This window comes from Clytia hemisphaerica, unplaced genomic scaffold, assembly GCF_902728285.1.
Source record: "Clytia hemisphaerica strain Z4C2 unplaced genomic scaffold, Clytia hemisphaerica genome assembly, whole genome shotgun sequence".
In the NCBI taxonomy this organism is placed as follows: domain Eukaryota; kingdom Metazoa; phylum Cnidaria; class Hydrozoa; order Leptothecata; family Clytiidae; genus Clytia; species Clytia hemisphaerica.
This window is the reverse complement of record NW_027103974.1, coordinates 1829416-1852594: the sequence shown is the minus strand read 5'-3', so window position 1 is coordinate 1852594 and position 23179 is coordinate 1829416. Positions and strand designations below refer to the sequence as shown.

The 23179-nt window shown below is 35.0% G+C and overlaps 1 protein-coding gene and 1 long non-coding RNA gene across 2 annotated transcripts in view; one reads left to right on the top strand and one right to left on the bottom strand.

Annotated features, from left to right (window-relative positions):
• Positions 1-3349: 3349 nt before the first annotated feature.
• On the bottom strand, positions 3350-18436 carry LOC136810697 (microtubule-associated proteins 1A/1B light chain 3A-like). The gene is made up of 4 exons (XM_067067270.1): positions 18287-18436; positions 5163-5218; positions 4794-4900; positions 3350-3859 (listed from the first exon to the last, which is right to left on the bottom strand). The coding sequence occupies exons 1-4, from the start codon at positions 18363-18365 to the stop codon at positions 3700-3702; spliced, it is 402 nt and encodes a 133-aa protein (XP_066923371.1). The 5' UTR covers positions 18366-18436; the 3' UTR covers positions 3350-3699.
• Positions 18437-20149: 1713 nt separating this feature from the next.
• The window catches only part of LOC136810722 (uncharacterized), a 49054-nt gene continuing 46024 nt past the window's right edge, over positions 20150-23179 (top strand). Inside the window, exon 1 of the long non-coding RNA XR_010847143.1 lies at positions 20150-20314. This is a non-coding gene — a long non-coding RNA (uncharacterized lncRNA). The remainder of the gene's footprint in view (positions 20315-23179) is intronic.

Below are 23179 nucleotides of genomic sequence, written 5' to 3'. Positions count from 1 at the left end.
AGAGGGTTTATAGTTATGCATCTTTGTATAAAAAATCATAATGGATGAAAGAGCCAATCTCGATAAAGGCTAATACCTAAGTAATTGATAATGTGCTTATCAAAAAATATCGAATTTTGCCAGTTTTTCTATAAAAACACGCCAAGCAACCAAAATTTCATGTCTAAACACACATATTCTTCAAAAGTAAGCCCTCATGAGCAAAAAAAACATCTATCTCATAAAAAATTGAGTAATATTTGACTAAGAACATTGATGTATGCTTATTGATAGTGATTCTTATAGATAAAGATGCGTTTTTTTGAGCTGAAAAATTCTTTTTTTACAAAAATCTGCTTGAGCCAGCCTTTACCTACTTTCATGCAAAAAATCAGAAAAAAACAATGATCCAATATTTCACAAAGTCCAAAAAACCCTTTTTTAGCCGTTTTTTGGCCCAAATTTGCCCTAAAACATTTTTTTTCGAAAATCGGGCTCCGTCAAATTAGAGGGTTTATAGTTACATATCTTTGTGCAAAAAATCTGAAAAAACTAATGAGCCAATCTCGAGAAAAGTTGGTAACTAACGAATGACAGAGGTGAATTTATAGGACCTCCACCCCACCGGGGTGGGTCCAAAAAGTATATTTTGCTCAAAAACTTCAGCCTCCCGTGCCTCCCCGCTTCCGCCGAGCCTAAAAATATTGCAGGAAAAAGAGAAATCAATATTTTTGTAAAAAAAGAAACAACAAAGAATCGTAAAAGATAATAAACCTCAAGCCTGAATTTCAGGTACCTTACTAGAACAAAGATTGTGATTAGCAGATAATATATCTGGGTTGGATTTATTCAGAAATTGATTTCAATTTTGTTAAACTTTACCTCTGTTCTTAAATTTTCTACTATTCTTAGTCTTAATACACTTTTTTATAACAACATCCAACATTCCTGAAACATTTAGATGTTCTTAACTTATTGCATTGTTGGCCTTAAAATGTTCTTATTTTTAACATTTTGTGCCCATTATTTAGCACATGGGTGTGTTAGAGAGAGTCCGCAAAGCCTTAAAATGTTCTTGATATTTTAGGCACCGAAGGCTTCAGTTCTTATAGTTTGTTCATATCAAGAAATAAAGAACTACATGTTTTTCTTTTTATAAGCGTAACGTTTATAAGCATACCGAGACCTGAATTTGTCTAAGAAATAAGCATATTACAAGCATATTACTGAGCTTGCTTTTGAGGTGTGTAAGTGAAATTTTTTTTCTAATAGATGGAAAAGAAGTCGTTGTAATGCAATTTTTGTTTCTTTGTGTCATTACTTATTTCCCTATCCTCATGTATAGCAACGACAGAATTTGGAAAAATAAGCATATGATAAACATACTTCGAGCCGGAGTCTAAAATATCTCTATGCATAACTGAGCTTGTTTCCCAAAAAAACATATGCTTATAAAAAAAACATGTATCTTACAATCGCTACATGATGTTTTTTTAAATAAGTTGCTACACGGTTATTTCTTGTTATTTCTTGATATTTCATTCGAATTTTTTCGAATTTTCTTGAACACTTTGTGATTCCATTTATTCCATAGACTAGTAAACTAGTCGGTTATTACTTATAACCTTATAATGTAACTGTCAATCAAATAATGTAAACACTAATTAAATATTCAGTGCACGTGAGAGAAAAGGAAAATAACCGACTAGAAGCTACTTCCAACGCCGTTTTTTCTTCACCTAAAATCGTAAGGAGAGACATACAGATTTCTGTATGTCTGACCCGTTCGGGATTGCATTTATTTTACTTTCTGTTTATTACGTTTTTAGAAATGCTCATTTATTTATATGTTCCCATGTTCAATGTTACTATGAAATATCATTTAGTCAAAAAAAGTTGGATGGATTCTCAAAAACCTAAGAAAAGTTGTACAATTAAACAACCTTTTTTTAGGGAAGTAGAAATTAAAAAAAGAGACGCAACTTCACCCCTTCGATTCTTTTAATTTGGAGCTTGATTTTTTGTATATGGGTCTGTTTTCAACGAATAGTTTACTAGTCTATTTATTCCACTGTAGTTTGTTCTTATAAAAAACGTGTACTGTAATAAAACGAAACAATTGCTTACACTTTCCAAGTAACATATGGTTACCATTGGTCAACTGCAGACTGATATCTCCTTCATTGTTTTGGTTGAATTGAACAAAATACGGCTTATCATCGATCAAAATCTTCTTGAAGGACTGCTCTCTATTTAATGCCATATTTTGTTTCTTTTTTGTGTATTTTTCTTTTTTTTTTGCTGTATAAATAAAGCAATGAATAAAGGTAAAATACAGTATCAAATACAATCAAATTTAATTTGACGGTTAAATTATTCAATGCATAATAAAATCAATTAGAAAAGCAAATATATACCAAAAGACAAAATTCCGTTTATAAATCTGGCGTTTTAAGTTGGGAATTTAGCGATTTCAACCTGGCCTATAACCGTGCTTATCAAGGTTTATTTCCAAGACCATTAACGAAACACAATAATTACTGTACATTTTAGTTTAGAACAAACTGCACCACCCACAAGCTGGATAACGAAAAACTTATGTTTCTTTTGTTTGTATATTTTAATACACTAAAGAATATAAACAACTTTTATAAGTTATTATAATAAGATAATACAAGACTATAAAAATTCAACTATCTACAAATTATTTTTAATTACTGTAGTAATCTAAGCATGATGCATCTTTAGAATCTACGTTCTAGAATCAAAGTTTTGGCCTAAAAAGAAGCAATTCAATAAAAGCATTCAGCTTCGTAAAGCTTTACAAGAATTGCATACAATGAGTGAATGTTAAAGAGGACATAAAAGTACTGACGAAGGTTGTAAATAAACCGTATGCATTGGGGATACAAAATCAAAACAAATATGGCTGATTTTGATTGTTTTAATTGTTTTACAAGTTTGTTTTCGACACGTGATATTAATTATTCTCTTTAATGACACGTGGTTTGTGCAATGTTTACATTTTATTACTTTTATGTCCCTTTCAAGAGGAATACACTTAATGCAGAAACTATACCAAATTTAACAGAATATATCTTAAAAGTGCATGTTCGAAGAGTGATCAATTTTAATAAAACTTTTCTTCACTAATTTATAAAATGCAAAATATTTTTGAAATGCATGATGCAAGCGATTTACATTTAAAATTCTTTATGATAAAATAAACAGTGTGTCTATACAATGAATACTTTACATAACCTTATTTTACTCTGTATTCACTAACAATAGTGGTGTACACTCTTTTTTCTGTTACCATGTGGAAACCGCTCTCAATGGAAAAAGTCTAATTACGCTGGCATGGTTTTAACACAATAGCAAAAAAAGAGTACACACTTTCAACCGAATGGACTTATAATATTTATTATGATAACTTCACGTTAGCAACTTGGTATGAGACAGGCTCATAGATTTATAAAGCCCGAAGGGCTAGATGTAGTGCTTTAAGCTCTTCCAAGCAAAGAAAAGTGAATATCGCAAAAGATATTGCTGCTATTGTTTTCGGAAACCCGCGAAGCTTCTGATTGGTCAAGCGCTGAAATTCTTTTGTAATGTCACGTGACAAGATATCTAGCCCTTCGGGCCTCATAAAATCTATGGACAGGCCCCTTCAGTTTAACGTTTAACATTTAACAGAAGAACATCATGAAAAGCCAAACATCATCCGAAAGTCTCTTGGGATGCATAAATAATATAGAGAAAACCATCTTCATCCTTTTGATCTCGATAAATGTCTAACAGAGCGCCAGATGCGCTGAAGATGTTTTTATTGTCGAACAGTATAAATAATGCCTGCGAAGAGTTTAATTGTAATCTTTTCCTAAAAAATGAATATTGATATTTTGATTCTGCAATGCGTCGCTGTAGAATTTGAAAGCCGTATCCTATTTTCATAATTTTCAGAAAGGTCCAAAAACTTCAAAGCTGTGAGTCTATTTCTTGGACTTTCTTTTTCTAAAAATGTATTCTTGATGCATCGAGACAGTCTTTTTTAGAAAAAGAAAGCCGTAACTCCAAGAAATGGAGTCACAGCTTTGCAGTTTTTGAAACTTTCTCAAAATTATGAAAATGGAGATAAGGCTTTCTTATTCTACAGCTCGACAAATGATAAACTTGGGATTGAATCCCAATCTTGTGGCCAAGATTAACACCCTTTAAACTAATAAACCTGGTTCTCTCAAACGAATGGCAACTTAACTTAATATATTTTAAGTTAGTGTAATGAGCTGTTCAATTTTAATATCCATAAGGGGTTGGACAAAGCTTATCAAGCTACAAAAAGTTCCTGAAATTGTGCGGATATCCTCTGGAAACTAGAAAAATTTGCAATAAAATCCCTGGAAAAAAGGATTCAATTAACTGGTAAAAATGGTATTCTACGTCTTGGAAAATTCAGAATAGCTTTTAACCCTTTGAAAATTAATTATAACGTTTCTTTTAAAACTTTAGAATATAAAAGAGAATATCATAGGACCCCAGGAAAAAGGAAATAAAAGATAGATGGTACTTGATATCCAACCCCTTGGAGAATTAGGTATTCAATTAAAATTTCAATAATTCCCTGGAAAAACATAAACAAATTCCTTAGGTCCCCCGGAATTTCTTCTTCTGGAACGCCCTGCAAAATGTTCATTTATCCCCACAAGTACAAAATGGAATAGGCCAATGTTTATTATCTTATCTGCAACAGGCAGGTCAGCTCGTAACAGTCTAGCAATAGATAAAGCAGTGCATATAAAAGTTTTTTTACATACCTTATAATACTAGTTAGGGTACCAACAGTCATATCAAAAGGAACCAGAAATTTTATCTTGTCCAACATGGGCAAAGCTTTTTCATGCTTATATCTTTCAATAATGAGCTAAATAGAAAAAAACAAAGGAAATGAAAAACATAGCATAGAAAGAAAAATAAAGCTTATTCTGTTTTTAACAGTTTATTCGTCACGTGGAAAGAATTTTAAGATATGAATGTACTGGATTGTAGAATTACATTGAAATCAAACCCTGAAGCCCTTAAAACATCATTATAAACCCTTTGAGTGTAAGATTTAGGAGTGTAGGATTTTTTATAACTAATTACACATGATAAAAACATAAATATGAAACTGAATTGGTACTCACTGGTAATTTGTCTGGGTGAAGATCTTTAACTGAGTCTGCATCACGTTTTCGAGAAGCTTAAAAAAAATGGAAAAAAAGTTAGTGTCAATTACTTTGACCTGTATGTACCTTAAATCCGCATGGTAATAACTTCACAGGTTTACATTACTTCTTGGTTAAAGGTCCTCCTTCAGTGAACCTTCCAATACCCTTTGTCCTCCAAACAAACATATGAAACAGTCAGAAAAAAAAACATTTACCTAGATCATAGCTATAAATTGCTAAAGCTAAGTAGTATGACCCCATACATAGACATTTTACTCTCCAATATATTTACGGCGCTAGTTTCGATAAAAATGTCAATATATTTTACGGGGCTAGTTTCGATAAAAATGTCAATATATTTTACGGCGCTAGTTTCGATAAAAATGTCACGTGACTGGGGGTGACACAAACCGCACATGTTGTTTTAAAAGTTTTTCAAATGGTAAAACTTAGAAGCTGCAGTTCATTTTGATGGAAGTTGCTGGAATGTTTAACAAGGTTCCTAACAGAAAATCCTTTGTTTGATGATGGCACGACAGTGGCATTATTAATATTGTTACATCTGCACAAATTAATCGAGAGAGATGGATGCAAATAACCAAATTTTCCATAGGATATAATTTTCTTTGTTTTGATAATCGATAAGAAATTGATGAAAAATCGATATATTAACCGACACTTAATCGATGCTTAATCAATATATTATTGCAGTCAATACTAAATCGATAGCTAATCGATAGTTAATCGGTATATTATTGCAATCGATACTGAATCGATACGCTACCTTATTTTTAAAGGGGCCTAAGTCCGGAGAGCCTTAATTTTAAAGGGGCCTAAGTCCTTAGAGCCTTAATTTTAAAGGGGCCTAAGTCCGTTTTTGTGATTTTGAGTAAATTGCGATTTAAGATTTAATCTCCTGATTCTGACACAATCTTCCACATAAAAGTAACAAAGTAAGGATTTTCTGAGACCTATGGCAAATTAATATCTTCCCAATTAAAAGCCATTGTGTTGGAGATTGGATAATTCCTGTTTCACCCCGGAAAAGATCTAGAGAGGACTTAGGCCTCTTTAAAATTAACAAGTTTTATAACATATGGACTTAGTACCCATCTATATTTTCCAAATCATTATAAAATATTTTCATTTAGAAAGGCCTAAGTCCTAAATGACTAGAAAAGCCTTTTTCTTTACATCATAGTCCACAGAAATCTCAGCGAATCTGAAAGGCCTAAATCCTACATTTTTCTAAAGCTTGAAAATATAAAATTGAAAGGCCTAAGTCCATTACATTTTCTATAAATTGAAAAGAGAAAAAAGAAAATTTACAAGGAGTTGTTGCAACCTAGGGGCTACTTGCATCACCATTTTCCTATAGCAACACTATCCTACAGTAGGGGGGTCCAAAATTACACTTTTTGAGTTTAACCATCTTTTTGGACCTACCTCCGGGTACCCCGGTGGAGGTTCTATAAATTAACCCATGTCCGTTCGTTCGTCCGTTCGTTCGTCCGTCTGTTACCAGCTTTTCTCAGGATTGGCTCTTTAGTTTTATCTGATTTTTTGCACAATGATGCAAAATGGCAATGCCTAAAATGTGTCGGAGCCTGATTTTCGAAAAAAAATATATTTGGGCAAATTTGGGCCAAAAACTGCCTAAAAATAGGGTTTTTTGGACTTTGTGCAAAATCCTGTCATTACTTTTTTCTGATTTTTTGTACAAAGATGGAGGGCAAGATTCTCTAAAGAATGGCTGAAGTGGTTTTTCCTGGAAAATTCTTATTCGCCTTAAAAGACGGATTTTCGTATTTTGGGGAAATTCCCTTTAACCAAATAAGAAAATAAAGCTTTTCTCAATGTTGACTCATTATTTTCTTTCTGATTTTTTGCACAATGATGCAAAATGGCAATGCCCGAAATGTGACGGAGCCAGATTTTTAAGGAAAATTTTTTTGGGCAAATTTGGGCCAAAAACAGCTTAAAAGTACATTTATTTTACATTATTCAACACACAAGCTTTATTTTTCCATTCTGAATTTTTGTACAGTTATTGTCACTTTTTTCTTATTTTCATCTGATGTTAATCATTAGGTAGGTCCATTCAGCATGTTGCTCGTTTAAATTAATTTTTCATGCTGATTCCGAATTTGAAATCCGTTTTTCCTTCTCTTACCCCTGAGCGGCTACCAGAGACCCTTTTCTCTGAAAACCGCCCAAAACCGCTAAAAGTCAATTCTTTTAAAATTTTCCATTTTGAATAGCTTTCTAGTGATGTGATATCTTTTTTAAATCAGTTTTTCATGCTGATTCCGAATCTGAAATTCATTTTGTCATAGCTCTCACCCTTGGCCTGGTATAGGAGGCTGTTTTTTTACTAAAATTTTCAAATCCAAGGAAAATTGATAATTTGAAAATGTTTGAATTTGAATGAACTTTGAATGAAAAATTTAATGATAACAACTAGTTTTAGATCAGATTTTCATGCTGATTCTGAATTTCAAATCAATTTTTGCATATCTCATATCCATGGCCTGCTACGGGGCCGGCTACATGAGGTTCCTTATTCTGAAAATATCGCAAAAATGTACTGAAATGAATATTTTTTGAAGGAGATTCTTGTACTTGGATTCCATTTATCAAAACATCTGGTTGTACATTCCTTGTTACAGAGAGTTTTGAGTACTTTATGCAATGATGCAACCCTATGGACTGAGCTGCTTTTAAATTGTCTGCTTAGAATATAATCAAAGACGTAAAAATCAAATTGGTAAAAATATTCTTCAAAATGCAATGATTGTCCACATTGGACATTCAAAAGTTGATATTGGCTTTAACAAGACGTATATCATTGTTTGGAAGGTTAAGTTACAATGAAAATCATAGGGATTTATAGACCTTATACCGAATAGATAGAATCTAAAAATCCTACATTTGAATAGTTGTTTATTGAACCGATCAAAAGGCGCTATTGTTTTATCCATCCCTTAAATACTTGCTTGAATAGATTTGAAGAACTAATGCTTTTTAAAAATAAATCAGACCTTAAGCTGTTGATTTAATTACAATATTATTGGTGTCATTTATTAAGGACTTCCACAAAATATGACTATCTGTTCAAACAAGGGTTCTTTGAGAAGTTAATTAGAAAAAAGTTTTGAGAAACTAAATTATCTTGTGAACTTCTAAGTAGTAAACCGTCCCTCCTTTCCAGGGAGACAGTAAATGCTTTCATATCGGTCCATTTGTTTGGAAGTTACTCTTTAGGAATCGGTTATATTTCTTAAATATTGGTATATATCTTTCTATAGATTCACTATAAACCTTTTCTTATATGCTTTGTTTGAATTAAAGTTATTTGAAAAATTCCATATATTAGCTGTATAGCCTAGTGATTTTAATTTAACTTACCCCTTAAATGATTTTAAGGCTTCGTAAAAACAATTATCAACTTTTCAATGTTTAATTAATTTAGGGAATCATTGTATTTGAAAGGAGTTCACTAGCTCAAGATAGTTTAAACGAGATTCTAAGCAGGTTGAATTTTGCTTAATGACTAGTTGAGCAGATAAATTCATAGCAGCAGTACAAAGGGTTAGCTCATTGGATAAAGATATAGTACTCAAGACACCCTATGACGATGAATGTATAACATTAGCCAAGTATCAAAAAGCCACAGACAAACTAAAAGCTTAGAAATATCCTTTCAATAATATCGATTTTTGCACATTTTTTGCAATATTTTCTGAATAAGGAACCACATGTAGCCGGTCCCGTAGCAGGTCAGTGGCAGGAGATATGCAGAAACTAATTTGAAATTTGAAATCAGCATGAAAACTTGATCTAAAACAAGTAGCTACCATTAAATTTTTCATTCAAAGTTCATTCAAAGTGAAACATTTTATTAAAATTATCAATTTTCCTTAGTTTCGAAAATTTTAATAAAAAAACAGCCTCCTATACCAGGCCAAGGGTGAGAGCTATGACAAAATGAATTTCAGATTCGGAATCAGCATGAAAAACTGATTTAAAAAAGATATCACATCACTAGAAAGCTATTCATAATGGAAAATTTCAAAAAAATTGACTTTAAGCGGTTTTGGGCGGTTTTCCCAAAAAAGGGTCTCCGGTAGCCGCTCAGGGGTAAGAGATATGGAAAAACGGAATTCAAATTCGGAATCAGCATGAAAAATTAATTTTACAAAGATGGTTAAACATAAAAATTTCCAAAAAAAGTCATGTTTGGACCCCCCCCCTACCTACAGTAACAATGGACTTAGGCCCTTTCACATTAGCTAGAATCTATCAATGTTTGGACTTAAGCCCTCTTTCTGGACTTAGGCCTTTTTAAGATTCAACAATTTAATTACTTTGGACTTAGGCCCTAACATGATGGACTTAGGCCCTTTTAAAATTAAATGTGGTTTTTATTAAAACTAAAGACCAAAATTTTTAGACTTTTTTACCTCCAAATCTTCATGTTCGATACATCAAAAGAAAGCCAGTGAGCCAGAGATTCAGAAAAAACAAAAATCTCAATTTTCATAAAAATGGACTTAAGCCCACTTAGAATTGGAGGGGACCTGGACTTCGGCCCTTTTAGAATTGGGGGGGGGACCTGGACTTAGGCCCCTTTAAAAATAAGGTAGCGAATAGCTAATCGATGCATTTTTTAATCGATAACACGACCCTGCTGACGCATCAGACTTTACTAACACATGACGCACAAAGTCCGGTGTTGGATGAGAAAACTTTTAACACTGGAAATCTCAACACAGGACATGAGTCTGGTGTGTCCGGTGCACACTGTTTTTAAACAAACTTTCTCCAGTGTCCAGAAGCTCGAAAAATTATCACCGGACAAGAGGTTTCTGGTGTGGCTGAGGGATACTTTTTGGCACCGGACAAACGCACCAGACTGGCCAGTGCGTCGGCAGGGTTTTTCGATAATTAATCTATAATCATGTCTATATTAATTGATGGATAATCGTTAGATAACATAGTGTCAGCCCCCCCCCTGCTGGTTGGGGGGGGGGTTACACCCTAAACTTTTCCCTAAAAAGGAGGGGGCTGGAAGTACACTACTTTTTTTGGGGGGACCTATGTACTTGGGGGGAGCTAAAATCTCATCACTTAACGTGGGGGCTAAAATTACTCAAATTGAAGCTCGTGAATTTGAAAAATTTTGGTTTATTCTCGATTTTTGTCCAAACTTGTATGATTAACATTGTCTGGTTAGAAATGACATCCCGCATCTTGCTACCTATAAAAAGGTCTACTACGTGGCCACAAAGGTACATGTATATAATATAGCGTCGCCTGTGCAAGGCATCTTTTAAATGTAATTTGCAGTCCTAGCATTTCTCTCCTTTCTTTTTGCTCAGTTGAGGTCAGGCAGTTTATTGAATACCACCCGCTCCACTTTAGTGCACACACTACCGTGAGATCGGGTAACTTGGATCATTGGAGGCTAACATGCAAAGCCCTCAAATGACCAGACGGTGTCAATTGAACAGCTTCAAACAAAGATCTCAATCGAACCAATCGAACTTAATCGAATCCAATCGAATAATTGCAATTCAATGGTTGAAGGTAATCGAATCTCAATCGAACGAAAGATTCCTGGGTAATATTTGATTGTGTTCGATTGCGTTCATATAAAGTTAGATTGGTTTGATTGATTGTCAATTACCGTCAACTGCTCCAACTTAGGATGATTAGTCGAAACATGGGATTGTTTAATATCTGGCCTGTATTTTCACTTACTTTTATATAAATCTCTTTGACAACAAATTTGTTTTTATACTTCCACCAAGTTTATCAACCACACTTTCTGTCAGAACATGTCACGAAAACTTTCACTGATAGCGCCCCTTTTTAACTTTTTCTTTCATTCAAAATGACCGGACGCCTATTGGAGAATTAGAGATCGCCCGATGGGATTAGTAATTAGCAAGTGTGTAAGTTGCCGCTCGAGTGACGTCAAACGCTCCATCGTTTTGCCACTAATTTGTTCTTCTTCGTTCCAGACATTCGCGTGTGTTCCACTACAGACTTTTTTTATATTTCGATTTAAAAGCCTACTGGTGCAAAAAAGAAATCATGTATTTTTTTAATATGCCGTTCATTAACTCAAATTAAATGACTTTGGAGGTCTGTTGAAATGGTGGCCAAATTGCCGTCCCATGTTTTGTCAGATAGTCCCAAGTGCAAGTTGGAGCAGTTGGTAAAGATAAATCGTTAGTTCAGCATGTCGAATCACCCACCAGGGTGACTCAAACTTCATCTACTTTGATTGATCTGATTCTGTCAAATAGTAAAGAGGCAACTGAGTGCCAAGTCATTGACATGGGTTTAAGTGACCACTCACTTGTTTGTATCACAAGGTCGAAAATTAAAATTCAAAAATCACCAAGGTTTCTCACTTCCAGATCTTTCAAAAATTTCAACCAAGAGGCATTTCTAGATGATCTAGGAAACCTTGATTGGTCGAAAGTAATCCATACAAACAATGTTGATACTGCTGTCTCCCAGTTCAATGAAAATATCCTCGAGATATTAAATCGTCACGCTCCTTTAACCAAAAAGAGGTTGCGCGATTCCAGCCCTCACTGGGTTACAGAAGACCTTCTAGATGCAATAAAAAGAAGAGATTATCTGAAAAAAATTGCATCCAGGACGAAAACTGTTATTGATTGGAACAGATTCAAAAAACAGAGAAACTATGTCGTTAGTTTGAATAATCGACTTAAAAAGGGACACTATCAACGCGTGCTTGATGAAAACAAGTCAAATTCCAAGAAACTTTGGAAAACTCTAAATAATCTTGTCCCAAATGACAAGAAATCAAACAACTCACCCCAATTCATCACAGATGATAAAGGGGTCGAAATTTTTGACAGTAAAGAAATTGCTGAAAAATTCAATTCCTTCTTTGTCTCAGTTGGCTCAAAGTTAGCAGCTGCTTTTAACTTCTCTCGTACTGATCACATCTGTCCGTCTGTCTGCCCTAATTCCTTCATCTTCAGTAATGTCCCTCTGGCGACTGTACAAAAATTGATTAAGGAGCTAGATAATGATAAATCTACAGGACTAGATGGTATTTGTGTCAAATCACTGAAGCTTGGTTCTCCTATCCTCTCGTTCTACCTTTCTCACATCTTCAATCTGTCTCTTAGAACAGGGGCTGTCCCAGAAACTTGGAAACAAAAAAGGGTAACCCCTGTGTTCAAAAGAGGTGAAGTGGACAGTGTCAATAACTACAGACCGATCTCCATCCTCCCAATCACAATGAAGGTTTTTGAGAAAGTAGTTCATGAACAAGTTTCGACTTTCCTTGACAACAATAAGATCCTGAATCCATCACAATCAGGATTTCGATACGGACACTCAACGGACACTGCAGTTATCTGCGTTTCCGATTTCATTCTTGACGAGTTAGCAAATGGAAAATATGTAGGGGCTGTTCTTGTCGACCTTAAAAAGGCATTCGATACTGTCGACCACCAAATTCTCTTGAAAAAGGTATTTTGTTATGGTATGAGAGATACACCTTTCGATTGGTTCCAGTCATATTTGAGTAACAGAAAACAATGCTCTGTAATAGATGGAACTCAATCCTCAACGGCAAATGAAGAAGCTTATGGGGTACCACAGGGTTCTGTCCTTGGGCCCTTACTCTTCCTTTTATACATCAACGACATCTTTGACTGTATTGACCAACCCAAAACGTTTTGCCATTTATATGCTGATGACACAATCATTGTTCAAAGTGCTCGTAGCCCTATTTCTTTAAAAACAGGACTGGAACAACAGCTTCAGGATCTCAGTGCCTGGTTTTACAATAACAAGCTTTCAGTCAATACTGATAAAACTGAAGTTATCTTTTTCGGAAGAAACAAAAAGGTTAACGAATGCAAAACTCTTCCACCAGTTGTTTTTCAAGACGCTGAAATTGAATGTAAAAGTGACGTGAAGTACCTTGGTGTCATATTCGATGAGAATATGTCCTGGGAAAAACAAGCTAGCAATGTTCGTAGCAAAGTTTATCTTAGTCTAAACAAGATTAGAAGAATTATCACATCTAGTTGATGACAGTACTAAAAATCTACTAATAAACGCTCTTGTATTTCCGCATCTCAACTACTGCCTTAATTCATGGAGCAAGGTGTCTCCTTACCAAAATATTGACTAGAAAAGTATACTTTCAGTATATAGAAAGTATACTGCATTCATACTTTGGCTCAAATTTAAAGATTAAAGTATACTCTAAGTATACTTACCAAAATCAAAGCATCACTCAAATTAACAAAATGTGTACTGCATTTATACTGCAATCAGAAAGTATGAGAAAAGTATACTGTTTTTATACTTTACTGTACTTGTTTTTCAAAATGAGATAAAAATAAAAATAACTAGGTGCATTAGATCAAAAAGTATACTTTAAGTATACTGCCCTTGGAGAGGGAAAGTTCTTATTTGTTTTGAAATCATTTTTCCTTTGTTAAGTTTCATGCATGAAAGATTTTTTTAAAAAGAAGTGAATCTCATAAAAACTTTGAAACACATGAAAAAATTCTCTCATAACATCAGAACATTAAATGAGTGTGGTGTTGTGAGAGAAATTTGTTTTTGACCATTTTTTGAACAGTTGAAAGTTTTTAAACATTTATAAATTTGAAGATGAAAGGGTTTGCTTTAACGATAAGTAAAGTTCAATGGATGGTGAGCAGCGACCTTGCTAATGTAAGTATAAAGATTACCTGTATATTATTCAAAACTAATGGTGCACTATATGAATGTAATGAATCTTGTTTGTGATTATACCAGTCTGTGACAGCATGATGAGTTAGGTAGTTTAACTTAAGTTAAACCTGGTGTGAGTGCGGATACAGATTTTCTTTATCTGCTAAAGAGCTTTTAAGAATATTTACTTTCAATGTTACTTAAAGTTACTTTACTGTTACTTTCAATGTATCAGATTAATAGAGTTTAGTTTTAAAATTTCTTGAAATTCATAAGCCTAGGCATGAACTTTTCAAATTTCATTGAAAATGTGTTTTGAATGGCCATGTGGTTAATACTAGCAACTTCTATGAAAGTATACTTTATTTATACTTTTTTGCAGTATATATGAAGTACACTTTCATACAGTATACTTAAAGTATATGGAATATTGTTCCAAAAATTTAGTACTTAAAGTATACTTCCTAAAACATCAAAATATATACTGAAAGTATACTTTTAGTACTTCTGAAAGTATACTTGCAGTACAGAATAACATATACTTAAAGTATACTGAGTTTTGATAAGGGTGCTGCAGTATTACGAAAGTTTGATTCTCTTTCTCGGCAGATAAATCAAGTCCACACAATGAATAAAGATTTTCGTCAGCTTTGTGACTATTCTTCTGCATTGATGACTTTTAAAGCTATTAACAATCTTGCTCCTGAATATATTTGTGAGCGTGTAAATCTTGCTAGAAACATTCACGACCACTACACTAGATTAGCCGCTCAAAATAATTTAGCAGTACGGCAAAACAGAAACAGATTTGAAGCAAAAACCTTCGCAAGCTCTACAATTCCTATCTGGAATAACCTACCCAGGGAATGCCGTGATGCTGAATCGATTGTGTCTTTCAAGAGTAGAGCAAGAAAACATTTCTTCACCTAATTCTCCAATTATTTAAAATCCAATTTTCCTGTTCCTTTTTGTTACTGTTCTTGTTCTGTTCGTAGTGGCCCTTCGTGGAAACAATTCTTGAGCTGTCTAAAAGCTCTAGAATTTTTCGGAGCCAGCCACTTAAAAAATTCGTTATTATTATTATTATTATATTATTATTAATCTTCAATTTCGTTTGATTACAATATATGTTTGTTTAGTTTGATTGCGATTAAATCAAATTGGATCACTTTGTTAGAGCTTTTGAGCGTGGGCGGCCAAGCGCTTAAGTACCATACGAAAATGAATAAAATCTATAATACAATTGAATCAATCGAATGTAATCGAACGTAATCGAAGCAATAAAACGCAATTGAAGCAATCGAACATAATCGAAGCAATCGAACATAATCGAAGCAATCAAACGGCAAATCCTGGGTAATATTCTATTGCAATTCGATTGTGTTCAATTGCGTCCAATTGATTCAGTGTTCGATTCGTTCGATTGACACCGTCTGGAAATGAATGAGTTGGCTGGTCATTAAAATACAAAGTTAAATCAAAACAAAATGGTAGAGTAGAGCTGCAAGCGGAGCTGTGTAGTTCATTTGTTTTGAAATTTTTCTGCTTTGATTGGTCAGTCATTTGATGGCTATGCAAGTTTCCCTCCACTGATGCAAGTTATACCGTCAACTGCTCCAACTTGGGACGAGTGTACGCAACATGGGACTTGTTGACATCTGGTCTTTATTTTCACTTATATACCAGTATATACTGTAAAATCGAAAGAGAAATCGTGTATTTTTTAATACGCGGTTCATTAAACTCAAATCAAATGACTTTGGAGGTTCAGTGAAATGGTGGTGGAATGGCTGTCCCATGTTGCGTAAGATAGTCCCAAGTTGGAGCAGTTGACGGTACTCGACTTCACGGTACCGTAAATTGGTCTAATCATGACATCCGTCTTCTAATTTCGACACCCTTCTTTAGAGATAGGAATAAGGCGAGGGGAATTTGATGTTCTGTTTACCGTCGACCGCCTGCATGCTCTTGAGCCGCCGCAAAAAAAAGTGCATTATTTCTTAAAAAAACTCATTATTTTCTTCTTTTCCTGTGCCAAGCTATCCAAAACACTCAAAGTGGATCAAAAATAACATCTTCACTAACTAACAGTGTAGCTCTAAAGCTCTAAAACAGCATCTAATAACATGAAAACCAGAATATGATTCTTCAATGGGAATCAAAACTATAAAGTGCACTTACAAACATCAATTTGTCAGATCTAACAAAATTAATAACGGCACTGTCATCATTGACAATAAAACAAACAATATTCTGTCAAGAGCCTTGTAAACATTCCAACAACTTCCATCGAAATGATCTATCACGGCTCAGTCTACCTTTTTAGCGCGGTCCGAGGATTGAGCCGAGAATTCTCGCAGAGCGCCTGAGCTCCCGCGCGGCGCGCACCGCGGGGATGAAAAACTTCAATCTGTCAATCATTTTCTCAAGCGAAGAGTACGCGAAGCGATTCTAGGTTTACGATAGTGCCGCGGATCATCAATGGATAGTATTCAATTAACATTATCCCTTTATTTTCATTACTAGAACTTTTGCAAAAAAAAGGAAAAATAGAAAAGTTGTATTTTTACTGCTCTATCAGTGTAGACCTAAAGCTCTAAAACAGCATCTAATAACATGAAAACCAGAATATGATTCTTCAATGGGAATCAAAACCATAAAGTGCACTTACAAACATCAATTTGTCAGATATAACAAAGTTAATAACCACACTGTCATCATTGACAATAAAACAAACGATTTTCTGTCAAGAGCCTTGTAAACATTCCAACAACTTCCATCGAAATGATCTATCACAGCTCAGTCTACCATTTTTAGCGCGGTCCAAGGATTGAGCCGAGAACGCTCTGCGAACTCCTGCGCGGGTGAAAAACTTCAATCTGTCAATCATTTTCTCAAGCGAAGAGCACGCAAAGCAATTCTAGCTTTACGATAGTGCCGCGGGTCATCAATGGATAGTATTCAATTATCATTATCCCTTTATTTTCATTCCTAGAACTGTTGCAAAAAAAAGGAAGAATAGAAAAGTTGTATTTTTTACTGCTTTATTCACATACTGAATTTGAAAGATCTTCTATGTGGCGTTTTTTTGCAAACTTCACAAGACTGCTTTTTGTCCCGCTTTTGCGGGACTTTGGCTTAAGTGCTTGAGTGCAGCATAGGGTACAAAGTCCAAACATGCGTTTCCCGTAATTTTTGTGTGAAGAGTTAGGTCTACACTGTCTATTCACATACTGAATTTGAAAGATCTTCTATGTGGCGTTTTTTTGCAAACTTCAAAAAACTGATTTTTGTCCCGCCTTTGCGGGATTTTGACCCAAGTGCTTGAGTGCAGCATAGGGTACAAAGTCCAAATATGCGTTTCTTGTAATTTTTGTATGAAGAGTTAGGTCTACACTGACTAAATGTGCGCCTTGAGTAAAAAACATGGTTCCAATCACGCCCGTGAATGGGGCAGGCATTTTTTTAAGCAGTGGGCAGCTACAAGGGCGTTTTAGAAATTTTTTATTTTTTGCAATGCGACGGTAAACAGTCAGGAACAGTCGCCTTATTAGGAGACGCCTCCTGATTAGGAGACGTCTCTTGATTAGGAGACATGTAGGTCGCTTGGGGTCGCTTGATTAGGAGACCCGTCTCCTAATTAGGAGACATAAAACTTTGATCTCAATTTTAAGGGCTTTAGGCTTTTCCGCGCATTTTGAAACTAGTTTTAATGGAAAGAGCAGCCTCGAATTGGTAAAGTTTTAAAAAAATTATCAAAATTTCTCGGTGCAATCGATCACAATCCTAATATAAAGCACTACAAGGAAGCCCCTCTTGATTTTTTTCATGTCCGCCATTTTTCTTTTTGAGACGCTTTTGTTCAGAAGACAGATTCTTACTTCTGATTGGTTCTTATGGATTATTAGAATTGTGATTGATTCCACCGGTGGATTTTTCTGAAAATCACCATATGGAATCAATTTTTTGTGCTCTTTCCATTGGGAGCAATCAAATCATGCGCAGTTTGCTCGTTCACGAGATAATTACACCCGTCTCCTGATTAGGAGACGTGAACCTCCTGATTAGGAGACGGGTCTCCTAATCAGGAGGCGTCTCCTAATAAGGCGACTGTTCCTGACTGGTAAACAGAACATCATATTCCCCTTGCCTAAAATATAATATGAAAGTTGGATGGAATTGGTGATTGAAAAAGGATTTATCCTCTCTTCCCACTAAGCAAAGAAAAATAGTTTCCACTTTTCTATTATTTTCAGCTCTAGAAAAGAGTGTCGAATTTAGACGAGGGATGTCAACATTAGACAGTTATAGTCTATAATAATACTACTCAGTCAGGTCAGCTCAAGAAAAACTCTTACCAAAAGATTTCTTTTCTTTAAATGATTTTGCAGCTGTAGTAGGAGAAACAGGAGAGTCTTCTTGATTCTGGAAGAACATATTTGGAAATAACTGTAAAGATTTGTTTCTTGTTACCTTCTTTCTGAAAAGTAAAGTATAGCAAAATCAGGTCATCAGGTAGTTTGAAAATTTTACAAAGCAGTGAAAATTTTGTGTTGCTTCCTTTTGCGTCCGCACAATAAACAATTTCGGTTTTATACGGAATTCGGAGACTTCCGGCCATCGGCCCTTTTTACGCCGGCCCCCTTTGGCGTTATTTTTAGGCTTTCGGCGTATTAAGGGCCGGCGTTAAAACGGCCGGTGTAAAAAGGGCCAAAATTTTTAAGTTGCGTTAATTTTTGACAAAATTCAAACTTTCAAACCCTGCTGTCGTCAGATACATCAAAATAGTAAGATTACATGCGAAAGGGACACAACCATTAAGGAAGAGAAAATTTTGACCGGGTTTGAAATCCGGGAGGGTACTACCCTTGTCGACCGACGGGGGTGCTCCGCTGCGGTTCGAAAAATGGACCCTACGTAGGACTCGAAATTTGCGAAAAAAGTGACCCTGAATGGGACTCCCAAAATTTTCCAAAAATAGGCACCCTGCGAGGGACTGATTTTTCTATTTTGGTGTTTTTGCGACCCTACCTGGGACTCGTGGAGGTTAAAAAAAGTACCCTGACCAGCGGAGCATCCCCGTAACCCATCTTGCCCCCCCCCCGGGGTTTGAAATTTCAATCAATTTTGACTGGCGTAAGTCATTTAGCCCACTTTTGGCAATTCTTTCCGAAGGGTTATTTACCGGGACGGATCTGACCAGGTCACTGACACAGGGGTGTGAAATTCTTTTAATGCTTGTCTTGTTATAAATAAGTGCAATTGCATTACGAGTGAAATTTTATTTTGATAGCTGTCCGCTCTTACGTGTTTCTCAATCAACGAATGATAATTGAATAATCAAAACTTAATAAAATTTGTACACGTTGTAAATGAGAAATCTTTAATAGTTCTGTTTGACAGGAGTAATAACACTTTGTAAGTTGATTGTGCTAAATAATTCATATTTTTTTATTTCAAATCCACATTTTTAACTCAGGGGGGATTGGCCAAATGATTGGGTATGTACAAGCCATAAGGGTCCTTTTTTAACCCTTAAAAAGTCTCTCGTTGGGTCATAAATTCTTGTATTTTACATTAAAGGTTTAAATTTTTAGCTGAAAAATTGGGAAAAATAGTCTCTCTCTCAAAGGGACGTAAATGCGTCAAATAAGGGGCGAATTTTTAAGAACTCAGTCTCTCAAATCTCAAACTTTTAATTGGACATACTCATCAACTCGCACATTACAAACCTAATACTCCCACAAATATTCTAACTTATCGAGTTGGATTTTTTCAGTTTTATATGACATTAATCCTAAAAAATGTTCTAAAATTATTCTCATTTTGACCTCGATTTTGACAGTATTTTGGTCTAGTATCCTATGAAACTTAAAATATTCTATGAACATTCTTAAATTTCAGCCTTCAGACGTTATTGCTTTTATTTCTGTTCATGTTCGAAGATTATTCGATTTTTGGGTCGATTTTTTTGTATTGGTGTATATTTTAAGGGTTCACTGGGGGTTCACTTTACGGTATTTTCAAGAAATCTCAATTAATTCTACTTTTAATTTTGTTGTTTTTCCCAAAGCAATTGTGCGTGAATTTTTTTCGTCTCTTTGCAATTTGTAATTCCAAGAATTCTATTTTTTTCGATAATTGATAACATTTTTTGGCAATTACTTTTTTCTTTAAATAGATACTTATTATAAGAGTTGTTAATAAGGAGTGTGCTTTGATTTTTGGTTTTGACAAGAGCATTCTAGAGGTCGACCTCTGGAAAATTGTCACGCTCTTTTTTAAATAGCTACCAGTATATGGACTAAGAGTACCGCGTGTACCATTTATACCAGCCAATCTCCAATCCGTGGTTAACTTTCTCTCTGGATGGTCAATCACATAAGGTATGTTATCATCCGTTACAGTGATAGTAAAGGCGGGAAGATATAACATGCGCGGGATTTACAGCCGTTATGGCGGTAGACGGAAAAAACAATGGGCGGTTGAGAAATGAATGGCAAACAGGCAAACTCTATCCGCTGTAAACTTTTTTTGGCAAAAAAAACATTTTTGATAGTGAAATCTCTTCGGCTTTGGGCTTTTTCTTAGATAGTGATTCGTCTTCGACTATAGCATAGTCTAGCATAGCCATATAACTTTCCTCTCTCAAAAATTCACGAATTTCAAAATTTATGAGAAAATTTGAGGGAGGAAGTCTCGGGTGAAGGAAGCTAGTACCCATACCCCTCTTCACCGAACGATTAAACAACCACAGTGTAATTCTCACGATAAACGACCCGCGCGTTCAGAAACGAGTTAAGGATAACACATTTTTCAACAATACACGTTTTCATAAGAATATCCAAAATTTTTGAAGCCTTTGGATGTTCTCAACATTTTGAATTTTATTAGGCTTAAAAATGTTCTTAACATGTTCTTGTTTTCATCATTTTGTGAATATTTTTGCCCATTTTCCTAAGAGATCGGGTGTTTTTAAGTCTGTAAAGCCTTTAAGATATGTTATTTTGGCCATCGAAGCCTTATTTTCTTATAATTTATATAGTTTGCTGTTATATAAAACACGTGTGCATACCTAGACGAGCCTATCGTCCGTTAGCGGTGGTATACTAGCGAGTTTATGTATTTGCACTTTTGAGGACGGTAAAAGTGCTGATTTACCGTCGTCCTCAGCTGGTCAGGATCTAGCCAAATTAGAACCTTACCGTCTCCGTCGCTGAAAAACACACCTACATAAACTCGGTACTTAAAAAAATAGTGGAGATAGAGTTTGGAACAAACACTTTAAACACCTCCATCACTCCGCCCCAGGATAAACTCCCTTTTTAAATTTATCCCGCCTTCTTAGTTACCTTATAACACGAATATTTCTACTAGTCATTTTATTACAATAGAATCGTCTAATGAATACCTTGAGCATCACAAATATACAGTGTAATGCAAACTATATTTAGCGCGAATCTCTGGATGAAGTCTGAACAAAGCTAATCCCAATTAGCAAACGTAGAAAATATAAAAGATTTGAAGGTGCTTGTTTTACATAAGAGTTCCCATTTCATACATCAGACACATGTCTGGCAAAATTGACCGACGGTTATGTGCGGGGGTTTAATGTTTATTTTTTAATTTTTGATTTTTAATTTACAGTAATATATTTCTCAGGTCTATCGACCTCTATGAAATAATCATGCTTAACTTTTTACAATTTTACAGTTGTAGGCGCACGATGGGCCTCTTAACCAGTCGTCTTTACAATATTTCATTTTCAGTAACGGGTTTGTTACAGATCTTCTTAAAGTAGAGTTCTGTCCGAGGACTTCCTCTAACCTTATATATCCAGCTGCCATTCTTTTGTAATTTTGTTTTCCCCTTAGCCTTTCTGTATGCCATTCTTTAATAGTTTCGCGTTCTTTCTTCGAGAAATCGTCGGTTACTCTAAATTCGTCTTTCTCTAATTTGTGGACTGATGCCAGAATCTGACGTTTCTCTTCTTCGTTCTTTAGCACGACTTTCAAGGGTCGCCATCTTTTTGTTTTGAACATTTCGTCCTTCCGAGCTCCTATTCTTTCTGCGCTGACGATGTTTACCTTTAATCCCATTTGGTTTTGTACAACTTCTTCAACATAATCCTTATCACCTACACGCTGCTCTTCTAGGTCTTCATGTTTGTTCTCTCCGAGGTTGTGAACAATGATATTGTACTTTGTTAAGTTTAACCATCGTTCTTCTTCTTTCTCTTCTTTGATGAAATTCTTGATCGTTACCTCTTTAGCTCATCTTTAGTAATGCTAGCGTATGTCTGTTGTTGCTTTGATTCTATATCGTGGTCTTTTTTCTTTAGCTCATCTTTAACGATGCTAGCGTATGTCTGTTGTTGTTTGGATCCTTTAACGACATCATCTTTGTTTACAAGATCGTCGATCTCCTTCTCCAGTCTATCCAATCTAGCGAAAACACATTGCTCATCTTGATCTTTCTTTTCACCTTCAGTATTTGTTGCCTTGTTATTGGTCGTTCTTTTTAAGATAGTAGAAATTCACTGCAAGGGTGGAAATTTTTGTAAATTCGGAAATTTTTTTTTGTTTCAGCCCGAAAATTCTGATATTTTTGTCTAAAAAGTTGAAAATTTGAGAAAAATGCACTATGTGGATATGAATTCCACCGATTTTTTGCTGTTCACTGAAAGGATGCGATTTTAAAAGCCATATTTTTCTACCATACACACCGTCAGACTGATCTTGCTCTACATCCGTGTCAAATCAATGTGAAAAAGACTTGTAAATTAAGATTGATGAGTAAGCAAACGATATCAACTTATTTAACAAAAAAACCTTTAACCTGAAATGATAGAGCTTTTGGCATGAAATTTTCTGTAAATTTCTAACTTTTATTTTAAAATTTGACACCTAAAAATTCACTTACGTTGAACATGATGACAATTCTGACAGTGAGGTGTCTAATAATTGACAAAAATAAGGGATGATGAGGGATGTCTGATGAGACAAGGGGTACATACCCGAGGGGGGGCAGTCGGATTTTGGACTGACGGTATGTGCAGGCTAAAAATTGGCGTTCAAAATCGCACCCTTACAATGCAGTGGTTTTTCCCGAAAAATACACCCTTATAGTGCATTTTTCGCCAAGTTGAATACCCTTACAGTGCAGTCTAGCTTTTATCCCTGAAGTGATTGAAATTGGTCAAACGAAGATTTCGTATATACAGTATGTATTTATGTAATTTTACATCTAAA